This window comes from Haliaeetus albicilla, chromosome 7 (genome assembly GCF_947461875.1).
Source record: "Haliaeetus albicilla chromosome 7, bHalAlb1.1, whole genome shotgun sequence".
In the NCBI taxonomy this organism is placed as follows: domain Eukaryota; kingdom Metazoa; phylum Chordata; class Aves; order Accipitriformes; family Accipitridae; genus Haliaeetus; species Haliaeetus albicilla.
Genome location: NC_091489.1, coordinates 32,193,093 through 32,212,231, shown reverse-complemented (window position 1 = coordinate 32,212,231; position 19,139 = coordinate 32,193,093). Strand labels below are relative to the sequence as shown.

The window sequence follows — 19,139 nt, the reverse complement described above, 5'->3', positions numbered from 1 at the left end:
TTGGCAAAAAAAAAATAGTTTGGCAGCAAAAAAAAATAGTTTGGCATCAAAAATAAGTTCCCTGCAGCCATGGAATCTTGTCTTACAGTTTCTGATTAATTACTTACGCCAATATTACACTTTTTACATGATGTTATTATTGAGGCCTGATTCATTAGAACAGACACAGAATTTTTTGCGGGGCTGGAGGTAGGTTGCAAACTGTAGAGCTAACATTACTCTGTGTTTTAGAATTGGTGGAAAAATGGATGCCTGAGATTTTTTTCAGAAACAAGTGCCTAAAGTTAAACTAAGTCTATATTTTAGTGAAAACATCTTGGTACTGACCAGCTTTGGGAAATTGACTAACTTATTTAGGTGCCTAAATAGGGACACAGAAATCTAACTGTTGTAAGAACTGAGTAAAAAAAAAAAACATTGGCCAAGATTTCTTAAGATATTATTTTATCATTTAGATCTTTCACTTCCTGATCTTTATTTTATTAGTATGAAAATATTTGCATAGGCAGTTTAGAGTGTTTTGGAGAGTAAAACAACTGTGAATTGCTATGGCTACAAATAACAGCAACAGTTTGTTTCACATCTTTCACCATGTGAAATTATTTAGTATGCATGAGATTTAACAAGAAGTCTCATCAAATGTTTGTCTCACTTGATGATGAAGAGCAACATATCAAGCAGCTATAGAGTCTTTCCCAATGTACAGCTTTTGTTAGCATTAGAAATAGATGTTGGATGCAGACCTCAGTTTTTGTCTCCAGATTGAGACACCAAAATCAAGGGGTTGTGGGACACATCATTTTAGCTTAGACCATAAACAGAAGGAAGGAGAGCTGTCAAGTTTGGATCTGCTTTTCCAGAGTTAGAGGTTATTCAAACTCATCTCAAATGGAAACAGAAATAGACCAAATGCTTTCACATTAGTCATACCAAATAGCTGAGCTTTAATTGGATTTATTTCATTTCAAGTGAAACCAGTTTGTCAGTTGCATGCATGGTGAAATCACCCCTGTTTTGCAGAAACAAGAGGATGTTCATCAGTTTGATGGAAATATTTCAGTGGCAGCTGAGACCTACCTAAATGAGTTGTGTGTAGTATATCTAGAACAGGGATATTCATGATGGCTGTAAGTTGAGGGAGCATTCAAAGGGAGGAGTGAGCACTGCAGCTAGTGAGGGGGCAGGGAATAAGATTTGGCATGCAGCTGGGAGTTGCTTGCTAGCACTGACTGCTTGAAAAGGAAAGAGGAAGGAAACTGCCATTGGGAATGGTTCATGCCTGCCTTATGGGTGACATGGGAGGCATAGGTTAATGGTTGGAAAGGAAGGGAAGTCACCACAACCAGGAATGGCTGGAGACGAGTCTCCTCATTTGTAGAATCTGCTACTTTTTAAACGCAGTCATTTATCTATGCATAGAGTTGAAAAGAGCCTACAGAACAATGCTTTACACAGCTCTGTATCCCAGCATATTGGAAAAAAACCCTCTTTTGTTCTTTTTGTAGTCCATTATTTTGATATATTTTTAAATGGATAGCTTGCAGGCAGAGCACTGCTGCTCAGTGAAGCTTAGAGCACTTTTTCAACAGCACTATTGCTTGGAAGATGCTTACATTCATCAGTTTAAGCCAGAGGAAAATGTTGGCAGTAAAAGCAAGAGAGAGAGAACTGATTGTTTAAAAAGTGACTAACATTTCTCCTTTTCTTCCCCACTCTTTTTTGTTTTAGCATTACCAGAACCTTTGCATCAGGTAAAACAGAAAAAGTGATCTTTCAGGCACTTAAGGAATTAGGTCTTCCCAGTGGAAAGGTATTTAGTGGTTTTGAATAATTTTTTTGTATACTAATAATTTGATGAATCATTCACATTTGTAGCTGTGATCTAAGTCATTTGCATCACATAAAAACATGCCTATTGTTCATGAGTAACTTATTAATCACTGTAGGTTGTTTACTAAAACCAAAATGTAATTAAATCTGTTTGACAGTGGTCCTTAAACCTCTTAGATGAGGCTTCCCTTCTTTTCTGTAACAGACTACCTTTCATCGATTTATACAAAGTAGATGAGCACAGAATATGCACATAATACTTTTCTTGTTGCATGCTGTCCTCTCAGTTGCATTTCTTGGACTCCTACTGCTCTTTGCTCCCTTCCATTGGAGAACTGCTGTCCAGCTTTGTCCCACTCACAGCGGGAGACTCTGCCAGCAGCCCCAGAGAGGTGACGGCTGGTTACAGCTGTAGCTAGGTTTTTTTGCTTTACTCCCTCCCTGTCCCTTCTTCCATTTTGGAGACTCTAGCCCTTAGTTCTTGGCCTGACTGCAGCAAGCACCTGGTGAGGCTTGCTGTCTCCAGCCAGGGAGAGGGGGTGTAGAAAGACAAGAATCCCCAGCCGTAGCAGTGCCTGGCACCTGGAATGAAATTTTTCTCACTGCTGCAGTTCTCATCTTGTTCAGAGGAGGACATGATACTGAATGTGTTAGCCATGTGTGCCCTCCATCATGGAAGTTTTACATGGCTCTGTATGAGAGCTGCTTTGCTTTTTAAAACCATTGCACCAAACTTGGGACTTTTTCTCAATCTTCCTTGTCTTCAGTATAAGCATCTTGAAATTTGTACACTATTTTGGACCTCCTGGGTTTTTTTTAAGCTTCAGAAGAAAAATAAAGACTGTTTCCCAGTTCTATGTTTAGGTAGAATTAATGTTACTGTGAGGTCAGAATATAAGATCAAACAGATCTATGATAAAGATGAATTAAGAATCATTTTCAGAAAATACAAAAGAAACTTAGTGTATACTAGGTAAAGAGCTAAAGCAGTTCTTGGTTGCATTTTCTGATATAAGATACGCTCTTGGGAAAAGAGCATATAAGCTGTCTTTTGTTGGATAAGTGTACCTTTGCATTTTGTTGCAGAATGATGAAATTGAGCCTGCAGCGTTTACTTACGAGAAATTTTATGAGCTCACCCAAAAGATATGTCCCCGAACGGACATAGAGGACCTCTTTAAGAAGATGTAAGTTCAGATTTAATATAATCTTGCTTTAAACTCATTTTGCTATATTTTTAGTCTATATCTAATAGTGACAGAACACTTTAAAGATTATCTAACCTTGAATCCTAGTAGTATTTTGAATCAGCAGTATTTTAAGACAAACTTGAGTCTATGTTTTTCCCCTTCCTTCCCTCTCAGACTGTTAATGTAAAAGTTTGCTCTGTATTTTAGAGCAACTTTTACATGAGTTAGAGGAAGCACCTGGAACTTTTGTTTGGGGTTTTTTTTGCATTGGCTTTACTAACTACTGTAACTTTAACTTGCTCCTTTAGGTGATTAACACAGTATGTGAACTAATTAAATAAGAAATTTGAAGTTTAAAATGTTTCTTCACTCAATTTATTCTCAGCTGGAGGACTTACATGTTGTTTTATGAAGTAATGTTTGTTAAGTTATAGTAAGTATGGGAGATACACTGTGCCAAGCATAGACAGTTAGTATGTTTTCTGTGACTGTTCATTTTGAGATTATAGAGCTACTTCAGGTAGAAGAGTAGGTAGTTTTAAAAGTATCAACAATGTCAACATGTAAATCATACCTACTGTAGCATCGTATATGAAAACTTACATTCTCTAATAAATTTCTTTTCAGCAATGGAGACAAAACTGATTATTTAACGGTAGACCAATTAGTGAGCTTTCTAAATGAAGTAAGCTTTTTCATACATTAACTACCATACAAGTCTGTCTACAGTGGCTTGCTTCTTCCAATCTTGCCATTGCATGAATCATGCCATTATTTGCTATGCTTTTGATCTGCTGATCTTTCCATTATGGTAACATCCAGGTGCAAAAATCAGCTCCAGCCTTGTATGTTGTTGTGCTTTCTACATGTTGGCTTTGCAGATTGCATCTGTTGATTACTTGCTGTTGTGTTATTTTGTGTGTTATGTAGTTTTATAAATTTTATACTGTTACATTCTATGCAGTTTCAACTAAAATACACCCAGTATTTTATTATAAGCAATTACTTTACCTGTAGGCCACAGCTAAATATATCTGCTAATCCTTATGAATAATAGAAAAAATGAAGTAGGCTATTATAAACAGTGGTTTGATTCTTCTTGACAGTATTATTTCAATCTATTACAAATCTAAGAGCTAAGATGATATTTTAAGAGTTTGTATATGATTTCTAAAATACAATGTGTGCAGAATAAGAGGAAATATTTTTATTGCTGTAGTTCCAGAATACAGTTGTTGGCAAGAGTATTTAGTATTTTGTAAAAACATCATGAGTGTGCGAAGTAGTTCAATAAACAGTGTGGGATTGGGTTTTTTCCCTATTCCTAAAGCACAGTAAGTTATAGAAGACTGACTCATTTGGAATTGCAACAATAAATGCGCTATGTAGATTTGACAAGAACATACACATGGAAAACAGGCACATTCTACTTGTTTTTGTACCAGTAGGTTCTTGTCATCTGGAACATGGATAGCTGCTTTACCTCTCTGCATGATCTTTTAGGGACTGGGTGCATTACCAAACTTCTTTCCATCTAAAATCATTTTACTAGTTATAAATCTATTTTATGTATTTTGTGTATGTGTGTATATATATTTTTTTATATATCTGATACTGCTATATGAAGATTCAAGCTGTAAATTCCCCATATATCAAATTTAGAATATAATTTTCTTTTTCAGAAGGGAATGCATGCCTTGCTCTTCACCAAACCTGAGTTACATGTAGAAAGAGTATTCCAAAAGAAAAGATTGTGAGAAGATTAACAGCTGCAGGACTAATGGTTACACACTTGGGGCCTTAGTTCATATCCATATAGTTCTCTCTCTTAGCAAATTGGAGCACATGCTTAATCTTACTACTGTGAGATGTTCTTTTGTCACAGCTGTTTACCAAGTTCAGTGTCTAAATGTTTGCAGGACTGGAGTCATAGCTAAGGCACATCATTTTTGCTTCTGCATTGAAGAGAGAAAAGATAATGTTATGATTTAAATTTTCCCCTTAAAGTACCTCAGCCCCCCAGTTCAGTTGTAGTGATAGATACACTTCACTGCTTGAAGCACACAGCCCTGTCCTCCCCTTGAACCCAATTAGCTTCTGATATTTTTTTTTAGTGTTAATCCTCATTTTTCAGTAAATTATTATTTTATCAATATCTTAAAATTGATCTCTGTAGTTGTGTTAGTTTAAAGCGTGCTTCCTTGAAGCCTAAACTTCCAAAGAAGAGCTGCCAGCAATTGTGAGAACTTCCTGGCTATCTCCAGTAACTGATTAAAAAATTAAAATTGAGTTGTTATGCTCTCAGTTTTGTATTGTTGTAGCAGTTCTTTTTACAGAATTAGAAGCCTTATTTTATGGGCAGTATTGGAAAAAGATGCATTTTGTTGGCTACATTGCTATTGACACAACTCATTTTGCAGTTGGAAATCTTGTAGTTGGCCCTTTAGTTGGTGACCAGAGTTGAGAAAAATTAGTTAAGTGGTTTTATAGAGTAGGACATTCACTCTCATGACTGGAACTAATGCCTTTGGCTCTGTGCTGGAGGTCTTTTGGTCTCCAAATAGAGTTTAAAGTTTTGGTCATGATTTGAAAGGCACTAAATGACCCAGAATCTCCCTCCTGAAGTGATCATTTCTGTCCCCTTGACAGCTGGCCAACAGTGCAATTAGCAGTGGTGTTTAATGCTGGAAAATATTAAAAGATTATTATCATGATATAGGAGAGGGGAGTTACTTGGCAGAGCAATTCTTCATGAGAGTCTTCAAGCTAAAGTATTTTGAATTCGGTAACCTCCAAGGCATGCTGCAGAAGCTTTAAGTGTTACAGATTTTTAAGGGAGCATGAGGATACTTCCTGGAGTTTTTCCAAACTGCTGTCTCTATTTGACTTTTAAATGCTGCTGGGACAGCTGATTTAATTGTGTATCAGTATTAAAGCTTCTGGGAAGTTTTTAGAAATGTAATTATTGTCAGGCACTGAGTATTTTGTCTAGGTCTTCTTTTTTAAAACCAAATTTTGAAAAAAGAAAATGTAGTAGAAAAAGAACTGAAATCACTACTACTGAGATTTGCTCCTGCCATTCATTTGCAGCAATAAATTAATAAGCCAAGTAACTGTCAAAATGGAAATCCAGTAGTCTGTCCAGGACTCACCCTTTCTCCTGGGAAGGAGGTTTGAGGAGATTCTTTTCTATCCCCCCTCTTTCCCACTTCCTTTCCCCTTCTCCCTCCCTCTCGCCTGCCTGCTCTTCCTCCCTCCTTCCCATTCACTCGCTTGCTCTATCTATCTCCCTCTGTTTTTCATCTCCATGAAAGGATGCCCTTCTTACCACTGCACAGTAAAAATTCAAGAGGCAAAATTGGCTCCGGCACATTGTTAACTGCTGTGCATCTCGGTTTGTATCCACTCAAGGAGGAGACTGGAGGCCAGGTTGAGGAGACTAAATGATCCTTCTCTCTTTGCAGACCCATACAGGTATTCTTTCTCCCCATGATTTTAGGTGGCTCACCCTCATATGGTTAAGAATGTCTAGTGTAAGGGTGTCCTGTCTAATATGGTAACTAGAATAATCAAATGCAACTTTGTTAGACATACAAAAGTAGTCCTGGGGCATGTTGTCTTTCTAGATGAAACTTCATGCTTTTAGTTTTGGTCAACTTTTGTGTTCCAACTTTCCTGTGCCAACAAGGTCAGTAGTGAAGAACGTTTCCCCAAGAGACACTAGTAAGCATTCTTCCTTTTTTAGTAAAACTTCCATCAGTTGACAATTTTGCTTTATTTTTTAAACTAAGTAAACATAAAGATATGCTTTTGTTCAAATGGTAAATTGATAATGAGTGATGATCATTGCTACAAGAATATTTTGTTCTTAGTTCCTTCTGATAACTCTGGGACTCTTTCTCAAGAGGAGACTTCTTGCTTTGTCCCATTTATTTTCTTCTGTTTGCTTATGATTAACTGTAGAAGAGAGAGAGTGGGGAATATATATTTTCTTGATTTAAGAACCTTCCCTTCTATTTCTTACAATTTTTTGAAGTGGTGTATTGTCACTAATGGTATAAAGCTTTTCATTTGTCACAGTAGACTGCTGTTGCATGCCCATGTTGTGTTGCTGTTGTGTGCTGCTTAGCAAGTTATGTCCTGCATCCATCTGCTCTCATATCATATTTCATCTGAGTTTTACTTAGATATCCAGACAGCTGATCTGTAGTGAATGAAACTGCTATATCTTAGATGCTGCAGACTGTCAGTAGCGTTACTTGAAAGATCCCTCCTTAATTGCATGATTAAATTGGCATTGGTTGTAATTTCTTGCAATTAATTAAGCATATGCACCAATGTAGCGATTGTAAGAAAAGAGATCAAGTGCTTATTTTTGATTGGATATTGCTTTTTTTCATGAAAAAATGTCAAAAAATTTACACATAAGGAATTACAGCAAATGCTGATAGTGCTGTGCCAAGCCGTATCAACACCATCCTGACCACTCCGAATTATTGATCACCAATATGGGGGTGGCCTGTTACATTTCTGAATTCTACTTAAACTAAAGCTTGAAAACTATGCACCTACTGAGGTAAAAGAGTGTTTTCACAGTCACATTTATTTCTTTATGTTTTATTGCATCTGCTTACATGCCACTACTCAGTTTGATTCTGTTTTTAATTTTCTTTTAATGGAGAATCAGGCGCACAGTGTGCAGCTGTAATCCAGCATGGAGAAAAATAAAAGTTACATAGCACACTATTAAGTGAAAACTTAAAAACTCTGAGTTTTAGTAGTGTATTAGAAATCACTGCTAAATTTTATCTAAATATTACATATATTATGAAATCCTAATATTGTAAATTACTGTGAATTGAAGAGATGATACTGTGAAGCTCTTTTAAGTTGCAATATTTCTTCTAAGAACCTATGCTGGTTTTGGATAGTTAATAACACGGTGTTTCCACAATTCACAAATAATCATCAGTAGTTGCAGATTTCTAAATTTGGGTTCTAAATTCTGTATTTATAGTATAGCTTTATTTAACTTTTAATTTTTACCTTAGCTATAGATATTGCTGAAGACATGCATTTTTGCAGAGATGATTACAGTGCCATCAGTCAAGTCTGTCAGTTTACATGACCTACAAAAAAGATTAGGAAGAGAGACAATTTACAAAGAAGAGAGATTTAGCTATTTATTTTCAACATTTCATTTGCACGTATACCGCGTGCAGTCATTATTTTCATGAACAAGCAAGAGTAAGACCAGTTATACTATTGCACTGGATTGGTTTTTAAAAATATTTTTATAATCAAACTGCTTAGGTTTCTTATGAAAGATAAGGTTCGTTTTCTGCCTAAAGCTAAAATTACTGTTGAATAGTCCGTAAGTTTTAGGGTGCCTTTTTTTTTTTTTTTTTTTTTTTAAATATCCACTTCTTTCTTTCTCATCAGTAATGAAATGCTCTTGGATGATAGCCATGCACTATATTGTTTTGCTGAATTCCGTTGTTTTCTAACCTTAGCATCAACGAGATCCTCGGCTCAATGAAATTTTATTTCCCTTTTATGACACAAAAAGAGCAATGCAGATAATTGAGACATATGAGCCAGATGAAGACTTGAAGAGTAAAGGTAAATGTGGGAGGGAATTCAGTATTCACTGGTTTTAGGCATTTGGGGAATTTGTTCCAAAGCACCCAACTTTTTAAAAGGGAGCTTACAGTCCTTGTGGTCAGGGGACAAGCACTTGTGTGGCTACCCAGTGAACTAGATCAGGAAACTGATCTGCTGAAAAATATCTCCCCCTCAAAATCAGTGATTTTTTAGAAGGATTATTTCCCTGATCCAGGTTACAGTGTGGCTACAAAGACAGCCATCCTGTTACAAAATGGGAGAGGCTAGGATTGAGTAAACAGGAAGCAGCATGGGGACTCCTAGCAACAAGGCAACATGCATGTGGCTAGGGCCAAGGTCTCAAAGAGACTGCAAAGCTGTACAGGTACTATGTGAAAATGAAAGATGAAAAATTACCATGTGTGCCATTGGACATACATCCACCTTCTTATGATACAATCTGTATAGTGCTTGAGGGCAGCAGCCTACCTTAGGACAGGGTATTGTATGTGGGTGCATTGAAAAATGTTCTCTCTGAGCAAGAAGATTGCAGGAAGCGTCTCCAAGCCATCTGTGGACTGCTCACGTCCTGAGCTTCTGTGGGTGTTGGAGGTGTCAGTGGTTGAACTTAGCTCCCAGTTCTTATGCATTCTGCTGAACAAGCTGTGTTGGGATCAACCGCAGCAATTAAAAATGTTGCTATCCCCATCTGTCCTCCCTGCCCTTTTGCTGGAAGTTACTGTCGTCATAGCATGTAGAGGAGGAGACTGCAGCCTTGCAAAGCCCATAGGCCTTCAGACATCCTAACAGGAAACCACTTTCACTAGACACTCAGGCTAATGTATCAAGTTAGCACTGGAGAAGGTGAGTAGCTTTTACACATCCACTAGTGCTGCCCCTGCTGATGAAGGATGTGCAAAGCAAACAACAGAAGGAGGCGATATCTTAAACTGCTTCAATAAAGCCTGAGGCAGCTCTCACTCAGTGTTGCAGCCTTGTTGGATTCCCTGTGTGCTTTTATATTGCTTTATGATCACAGGCATTGGCACCAACCATGCCTTCTGGAGCAACACTTGCCCCTTTCACTTTCTCTGGGCCAGTGGTTAGGAAGAGTTTGCAGTTGTCTTCCTCTGTATATAAACTTAAGGGATTCTTCTGTAGCTGGATGTGTAGCTTTCACCATTCTTTATAGTACTTTAGTCCTTTTGACCAAACCACTAGAGGAAGAGCTTGTACCGTATATGCTACTTCAGACACTGCGTTGTATGCTGGGTTAATAGATTGCTCTTTTAGTTCTGTGTAAACATGTACTTCCCAGGAATCATCTAGGAGAGAAGGAGCTATTTCTCTTGTCTAGGAGTCGTTTATAAATGTTGTGAGGATTTTCCACTCACAGGTCCACTCACAGGCGGTGTAGCGTATTTCTGTTCCTCTCTACATGAAGTAGATTCTCCAAGTATTAATTACTTGGGTTTAGTCAACTCTGCCCCCCCCCCCCCTTTTTTTTTTAAAGGCACTCATCTGTGATTTCTCTTGATGCCAGTGTATTTCACATATTTTCCAAAATGAGAAAGGTGTACTAATATAGCTGCCACCTGTTTAGGATGGAAGATGTAAAGGCATGTTTTATGAAGGTGGAAATTAATCTAAAACTGGAAAACAACATTCAGTAATTTGCAAAGAAGATTTTGCCATCACCAGGCTGTAGCAGGGGGATGATACTGGCTTATTCTTCTAGCCAATAATTGAATCTTGGCTAATTATTTAGCTTCTTTCTTTGATTTATATTTCTAACAGGTTTTAAATAAATGTGGTAAACCTCCTGCAGGGATAGTGTTATGGAGAGTAACAACAGAACAGCAGCAGTGTCCTCTTACAGTGTTCCTCCACTGGTCGTATTCACTGGTGCAGATTTTATCCCAATGTAATCAGTAGGATAGAAAGATGATTTCATACAATAACATGTTGAACCTTAGCATGTAAAGAAGGCAAGAATTTATCTCAGCAGTGGCTGTTCTCTGCAGTCTCGTTCCCCTTCTTTTTAGATATAACTTTGCTGTTGAGCAAAATAATTAAGCTCAACACCTTTTTTTGCTAAATCATGTAGTTTAAGGAACAAGGCTGATGTACAACAAGGCAGTAGCAATAAGCAACTGACTCATCCTCAGTTACATGTCAGTAACAGAAGGAGTCAGTAAAGCTGAACAAGTTAATGCTGTGCAGTTTAGAAACCAGAGTTTGCTCAGGAACACTACAAAAGCAAATTCTTCTGCCTGGTCAGTGCATGTCAAAAATAGAAAGTCCTGTCTGTTGAGCACATAGAGCTCTGCTAAGTTGCTGAAGTTTCAGCCGTTGTTCTTCTAGGACGCCTGCCCAGCTGTGACTTTTTTCCACTAGATGATGCACTAGAAGTGTGTATTGTGAGATATTTTGTGCTGCTGCTTTTAAGTTCTCAGTGATCAACAAAATAAGAACATTCATGAAGTTGAAAATTCCATTTTGCCCCCCTTTTTTCCCCTTCTTCCAAAATTCAGAATCGGCTGAAAGGATTTGAATAAGATGTTCCAGAACAGTTCACCTCTGGCTGACACCAAGCACAGAAAATGTAAGCTCCGGTAGAGGATTTTTTCAGAAAGCTAGGAGCAGAATGAAAAGCAGGATTACTGGAGTTCTCTGTATAAGAGAAAAGTTGTTTAAACAAAATAAAAATAGGACTGCTGCAACCTGTGCCTTAACAATAGCTGAGTGTTTTATATGACTTCAGGGAAAGCAATCTCCAAATTAGTGCCAGATAACCATTCTCTGCAGTGACTCTTTGTGAGTAATCCCTTCGTCTCTACCCCAGATAATTTTTCAGTCTCTTGGTCACTTTAAAACTGATACTGCAGTACTGATTATTCTTACTGAGTTTTCATTAAGATTTATCCCTTGATTTATACTTTTTTATACTTTATGAAGCGTATAGCAGCAAAGAAATAAGGCAAAGGTGTTATGAATTCTGTCCTCTGAATTACTGTATGTCCCATATTCACTGTAGAAAATGGCTTGCTTTTCATTATAAAGGAAGAAACTTTTATTTCAAACAGTAAACTTAAAGGTATCTTAGATTTTCCTAATGCACGTTCATTTCCAAATGAACATCTGCAGACGTTTTCAGGTACACCTCCACTTGTTTTTGTGAGTGGCGAACAGCCTCTGCACATGCTGCAAGCTGATTAACAGCAATGAAGCACAGCCAGGGCAGGACTAAATATGAAAGAGGGGAGAAAAGTACCATAGAAAAGTGGTACATGCAAGCTCTCAATTTCTGTCTCTCAGAGTCCCAGAGCCCAAAATTCTTGGGAGTATTCTGAGGCGATGTCCCTACTTATTTGTCTTCTTCACATCCTCTTGATGCCCTAGGTCTACTAATGGTGAGTGCTGGACATAGGTTATTGAGCTAGGTGGGCACCTGGTTTTTTTCCTTTGTTATCTGGGAACACAGTGGCAGATTTTGCACCAGGGACACAGTTGCTGGTCAGCTTCGAGCACCGGAAGGGGAGAGCTTCTGTTTGCTTGCAGAAGCCTGCTTAAACATAGCTTTTGTGCTAGGGTTCCTGCTCTGTGAGACAGTTTGATTCCTGCCAGCTATAAATTTCTAGTAGCAATTTACGATGCTTTCTTCTTCCTTCTAGGTGTCATATCAAGTGATGGGTTTTGCAGATACTTGATGTCAGATGAAAATGCCCCAGTTTTCCTAGATCGTCTGGAATTATATCAAGAAATGGACCATCCTTTGGCTCATTATTTCATCAGCTCCTCTCACAATACATATTTAACAGGCAGGCAGTTTGGTGGCAAGTCTTCGGTGGAGATGTACAGACAAGTGCTTTTGGCTGGATGCAGGTTGGGAGCAGGAGATAACATCCTTTAATATTTGTGAATCTAATACTTTAAACCTACATAATATACCTTGGTGGTGATATATTGTATAATTGGATGTATAAATATATTACTGTGGTAAATGAAAATATACGTATTTAAGATACTTTTCCTCACAAAATAACGTTGAAAGGCAGTGGAATGTAGAAATTGATGTCAGGAGAGAGTTTGTGAGAAAAGTAACAGAAGTTTGATGTCAAAATGACAACTGAAGAATTTCAGAGGGCTTTCTGCTTTGTAATTAAGAAGTTTATATGGAAATGAGAATCAGTTTATGATTTCCTGCTTAGTTTCTTGACATACTGGAATGTGTCACCATTAACTGAGTAAGAGAACAAATTAAAAGAGCTAAAACCATTATTGTTCAGGTGTAAATATATTGACCCACACATACCATATTTAAAGTAGTATAAGTTATAAAAGTTATTAAAAAAAAAAAGTTATAAAAGCAGTCTGAAATTACACATGCAGCTTAAAAGGAATTGTGTAAAGCCCCAAACTGCTTCGTAACATACTGCTCTGAACATCACTGCTCAGAACGTGTCCCAAGTAGCTCGCCTGTACTGAAACACTAAGGAAGCTGACATCATTTTTCTTGGGTCTTTAGGTGTGTTGAGCTGGACTGTTGGGATGGCAAAGGTGAAGACCAAGAACCAATAATAACGCATGGAAAAGCAATGTGTACAGACATTCTTTTCAAGGTAGATGCCTGATCTCTACGCCTGGCAGTAAGCCCCAGTAGAACCCCCAGGCAAGAATCCATGCAGGGCACCCTCCCTTCCTCAGTACCCAGATGCTGCTCCCTTGTGACAGACTGACAAATCACATAGGCACAGTTTCTTGTTCCCAGATCTTAAGGCTTATTTCTGACTCGCATAATACACCCCCTGTGTTACATCTGCCTTTCCACAGAAACTGCAGAAAGCACGCTTCCTTCTTTTGCCCCATATTTTCACATTCTGTGGTTCTTTGTACCACAGAATAAATATCTTCTCCATTGTCTGAGAAGTTCCTTAGCTATGGAAAAAGCCTGAAGATGCAGGAGTTATTCTGGGAGTAGCAATTCTCCCTGGTAAGAGAAGATGGCAGCAGATCCAGGGATAGCATTGATGGCTTCGTGATCCCTGCCATCGCTGCTGCAGGTGCAGTGAGGTACCTGTTGTGTGCTGAGTCCAGGATGTTGCGGGGGAACAGAGGATGAGCATACAGTTTGTTCTAGTTCTGGCTTCACTTGGCACATTTGAGACTCAGCTCTGTGTTTCTCAGGGTGGGGTGGAGAACAAATAAATCTCTTTCATTATGATTGTGATTTGATCTGTTCTAATTTGAATCCTATTATTGCATTTTTTATAGGATGTAATTCAAGCCATTAAGGAAACAGCATTTGTTACATCAGAGTATCCTGTCATTCTTTCATTTGAAAATCACTGCAGGTATATGGTGCCCCCCTCTTTTTTTTTTTTAATAATGCAAAGTATGAGAGAGATGATACAGCTCAAAACTATATTTTGATTATTATGACTATAATTTGAGTGTACTTGAAAATTGTGTAGGGATACGCAGGTATACTGAATGTCACTTGAAAGAGACTGTACTTGAATATACTGGTCAATCTTTATCTAGCTTAGTAATAGCAATATTTTTATATGTGGTAAAGCTGTGAAATGTATTTGGATGTTCCATTACCTGTGTGGGATTCAGTTAATCTACTTTTTTGGTCTTATTAAATAGACTTTTATTGACAGTATAATTACAGTAAAGTGATATTTCTCAGTTGAGAAAAAGTGGGCAGCATATCATTTGGGATGTCTACATTACTTAGTATTATTCTATTTTGCTGAGTAATAGTGGTATCTTTTTTATGTTTAAAAATTAACCAACATCATCTTTTCCAGCAAATATCAACAGTATAAGATGTCAAAATACTGTGAAGATCTTTTTGGAGATCTCCTGTTGAAGCAGCCTCTAGAAACACATCCAGTATGTTATATTCTGCCAGTCTTTTTATTTTTTTATATTAGCTATATTTAAAACAGATGATAAACTGGGATCATATCACCTATAGTGCTGTTCACTGCCAGTCCTGTGCTACAAACTTGTCCTTATCTGTTTTGTTTAATCTCTTCTGTGCAGGGCTCTGGTGAGCAGCCTGGGGAAGTCCATCCCCTTGATGTGTGACGTAATATCAGCACTTACATAAAATACACCACATACATTGTATTTGCAGGTCATATGTAACTCTGAAATTGCCAGTCACTGTTGAAAACCAATTAATTATAAATTGCATGGTCTCAGCTGAGGAAACCCCTTCTTTCAGCTTTCAGCTGCACTTTGCATGCTTCATGCTCCAGATCCTGCAGTGTAGGTGGCCTCCTCTACTGCATTAAGAATTAAATTAAGCATGAAGAGTTCCCTGCAGTCTCATTTGGACTATCAAGGGCACTATAATCTGCATGCACTTCACTCTCCTACATGGCAGGAGATAATAACAGACACTTCTTCACAAACACAATATTTGAGACTTAATAGCTTGTTACCCAGTGCTTGCAGCTACTTCTCCAGGCCTTCCTTACTCTCCTGAGCAATGCGCTCATTGTCTGCTAGCAGCCACCCAAAACCTGCAGGTGCTCTTTAGTGCTGTGGGGGACCACAGCAGAGGACTCTGCCTTATCAGTCAGCTCCTGTCTATGTGACCCTGGCAAAGGGGGCTCCTGGCATTATCATCTCTAGAGCTGTGCTTTTCTTGGCTTTCCTTGCATGTTGCAGGGACAGCAACACACAAGGTTTGGTGAATATCAGGCTGTTGTCCTGAAAAGTGCATCCCAGAGAACTACATCTGTAGTGTTCCTCTGTAATGTATGTAGCACCTTGCCGCATTTCCTCACAAATGACAGCTTCCAGCAGCTTGCAGGGAAGCCTAAAACAGAGCTGGCCAAAGGCTGCCATGCTGCTACCTCAGGGCCCAATATTTAGCCTCAGCTACCTGTAGTCTGTAGCACTACGGAGCCTTCTGCATTTTGTGTCCATTCCTCCTCAAGGGTGAATTCAGTCCCTAGCTGCTCACAAAGCAAATGTTGCAGAGGTGGCAGGAGGAGCTTGAAATGTGTGTTTTACGAGTGCTTGGTTTCTGGTACCTCTACTAGTCGACTAAGGAGAGCAGACTTGAGACACATGGCATTGGCTGAAGCAGATTTGGTTTTAAGTAAAAGCAAATATTTGTCCAAATGGGCATCCAACTACGCCCTTGCTTGGGGATGCAGACTGGCATTCTGGAAGCCTGGGGATAAATGAGCTCTGCGGCACTGACACCTAGTGGAATTAGAACCCAAGAGCTCTCAGGAACAATTGTGTTTTCTTTTCAACCAACATGCTGAAACTCCTGTGACTGAGCTAGCCTGGTGGTTGTGGATAATCATTACCCTCCTGCAAGGAGGTTTGCACCCATTCTTGTGGGGCGTTGTGTTGGGTTGATTCAGGTTTTTTTGCTCAGTTGTTATTTGTCACTTCTGCTGCTTTTATTTGGTTTTAAGTCATGGTGCTTTGTTCTTTTGTTTCTTCGTCTAGAATGCTGCTTCTTGTATAGCTCAGAGTTGGGCTTAAGGATAAGAATATCTGAATGTTTCTTCTAAGAATTTTTACTAGTCCTGGAAATATCATCTTCTCCTGTATCACTTATGGTTCACTGGAAACTGCGGTCCGTTATACCAACAACTCCCTGCATAAAATTCTTAGCAAGCCTGAGGTGGAGAGGGTGCTAATTACTGTACCCAAATCTCTGTTTCTTAGCCTCAATGATGCGCTAGTGCTTAAATCTGAGGATTTTGGACTTCGTCTTTTCTCAATAATATTTTTTCTCCTTCCCCAAACTGGAACAAACCTTTTAGTAGTGATTCCTTGTGTATGTGAAACTTGCCATTTGTCCTTCACAAATACAGAAGATGTGACCCTGTAGTCCTACTGGCAAAAATAGTCCTCATTACCTAGCTAAGGACTGAGTGGTTTTCCATTTGCCAGTGCCAGCCCATTTCTGCTCTGTAAGTATGTGTGGGCTGCCTCACTTGCATTATTACAGCTTGAAAGAAACGTAAAAGGTGACTTATTTAGAGATCAAATGATAATGGGCTAAACTGTAACTTGGATTGTGTGTGAACCACAGGGAGAGAGGGAAAGTAGGAAATTCTCTTAGGAAGAGTTGCAGGTCACATCCATGCCCACTGCTAGGCAGGAGAGAGTTTTGACCAGTGAAGCTGAGGATGACGTAGGCCAGTGTGCTGGCTTCAGCCAGCAACATTTACCTGAACACAGCTTTCCCACGGGACAGGGAAGAAGCAGAGGAGACAACGTAACTGCAGTCATACTACCTCCCAGGGTTGTGCCTGAGGTGGCACTGCTTGTTCGCTGCCCCTTACCATTGCTTCCCTAATGTCAAAATCCCAAATAGGGATGCAAAGAGGCCAAATAGGTGTTATTAAGCCTTTTCTTGAAATTATTTTACAGCTTGATCCAGGTAAAGCCTTACCTTCACCTAATGACCTCAGAAGAAAGATTCTCATAAAGAATAAAAGGTTGAAACCTGAGGTAGAAAAAAGTAAGTAAAGCTTGTCAAGTATTAAATTAAACAAAAGTCCAGATAGATACAAATAGACTTTGTTATTAAAGTTTCCAAATTGCTTGTACTTTAGCGTTGGAAGAATATGAATTATATGTACATGACACTTTGTTTGCCCTTCTGTTTCATATGAGTGCCAGAGCCTAGGCCTTGATATCAGCATGCAGCACAGGTGTAGACAGACCTAGAAATGTAATCCTGGGACTTTTATCAGATTGCTTGTTGAGCTAAAACATAATGCAGATAAAATCCCTTGTAAATTGTGCCTACTCTGGTATGTTTGCATTGCTGTGTTTTTCCAGGATAAGCATAAAATGAAATGGAATTTCAAATTGCTGTTCTTGCTATTGTTGCCAGTTCTGATATTTATCTTCTTTCAGTAATAATAATGTTGCTATGTTAGTTTCCAGTATGGCTGTAGTGATAAACCCTGGTCCTTCTCCATTCAAAATAAGGATGCAGACCTTCCACTGACTTCAGTCATACATGATTGTGTTCATACTGTGTAACTGAAATGCACATGGGAACACAGTTGAAAATCCGAGCACTTTGCCGCCATTTGCATAGATCAAGCACCAAAGAGACAGCTGTCTATTTATTCTTTGAAGAAGTAATATGCTTGCTCCAAAGATGTTTGAAGTCTATGGAAATGTTTTTCTTAACTTCAGTGAGCTTTGGATACAGCCCTTACTGACCGCTTTTCAGATCTAACAACAGTGTATGTCTAATGATGCTCGTACTCTGGAAAATTTTATTGCTAACTGAAAACTTAGAGAACCCATTAAATAAAAGTAGCTCTCGGGATCAGAGAATCATTTATGATTGTTCTCATGTATTTCTTTGTGCTACAAACTGTTCATGTCATGACTAATTTATTTTTATTATTAACAGAACAGCTTGATGCTCTGAAAAAGATGATGGAGGCTGGGGAAACTTCTGCTCCTGTAAATATCCTAGAGGATGATAATGAAGAAGAAATAGAAAGTGGTGAGGATTTCATAGAGGAGGGCTCTCAAACATTGCCTGTGGTAAATCAGTAGACTGGCACGAGCACGTTACCCACATGCCTGTGGTCTGTGGCAGCAGCAGTAAGTCTGGGCTCAGTGCAGGACCATTTATACAGAGCTCCAGCCTTACCATCTCATCTCAGATACATACTGCAGCTGCTCCTGGCTCTGTGGCAGGCTGTGGTAGAAACGTGAGTTCAGTTGGTGGTACTAGTGGTAATTTTTAACTTCCACTTACTGTTCAGAAGTCATACTGGAGCAGCAACCAAGTCAGATTTTCACTGTGTGTATATGTGTGTGTGTGAGAGACTGGGAAGCTGTGATCTTTGCTTTGAAAACAGATTTTGTCACTATTTTTAATACTTGTGTCAACATTAGATTGGATTATTGCATTATACTTTATAAGGATAAAATGAGGGATAGGATTTTTTCTGCCAAACTTCAGATATCTTCAGCATAAACATCTAGCTCTGAGCTAGTGATGTGGAATGTGTTTATGGCCAACAGAGAAAAACAGACATTCACCTTGCCTGTTTTAAATGTCCACCCTCAGAAGAGGTAAATCATGCATTGCCTGCAATTGTCTGAACCAAGGTACTGGCCTGTGACCGATGTCATGCTGAATGACCCAACTTTAGCCTACCCCTTGGTCCTTTCCTTGTTTCGTTTTTTTGGTTTTGTTTTGTGTTTGGTTTTTTTTTCTTCTTTTCTGTTTGGTTTTTTTTTTTTTTCACTAGTACAAAGCCACTGCTGTTGCAGTCAGTAGAGGTCCTCATGAAAGATTCTCTTTGTGATCCAAATCTTGGTATCTGTCCTTGCAATGCTAAAAAAGACTGAAGTACAACATTTTTTTGGCAAGGCCTCTCAGTATCTTTCTTCAGGTGATCAAGGACCACAGAGGAGATTCTGTTGTTTTGTAGGCCGATTTCCATTGGAATGCTTATTTCTAATAGTGTTCTTATTGTGCTGTTATTAATT

The 19,139-nt window shown here is 38.7% G+C and overlaps 1 protein-coding gene across 7 annotated transcripts in view; it reads left to right on the top strand.

The window, feature by feature from the left end:
- PLCB4 (phospholipase C beta 4) overlaps positions 1–19,139 on the top strand; it is a 224,688-nt gene that overhangs the window by 149,020 nt on the left and 56,529 nt on the right. For all 7 annotated transcript variants that reach the window (XM_069787585.1, XM_069787584.1, XM_069787583.1 and 4 more), the window contains 10 exons: positions 1,729–1,810; positions 2,917–3,017; positions 3,648–3,705; positions 8,534–8,642; positions 12,299–12,509; positions 13,153–13,246; positions 13,899–13,978; positions 14,441–14,525; positions 17,043–17,133; positions 18,046–18,141. In XM_069787585.1, coding sequence (XP_069643686.1) covers positions 1,729–1,810; positions 2,917–3,017; positions 3,648–3,705; positions 8,534–8,642; positions 12,299–12,509; positions 13,153–13,246; positions 13,899–13,978; positions 14,441–14,525; positions 17,043–17,133; positions 18,046–18,141 — 1,007 coding nt within the window. The remainder of the gene's footprint in view (positions 1–1,728; positions 1,811–2,916; positions 3,018–3,647; positions 3,706–8,533; positions 8,643–12,298; positions 12,510–13,152; positions 13,247–13,898; positions 13,979–14,440; positions 14,526–17,042; positions 17,134–18,045; positions 18,142–19,139) is intronic.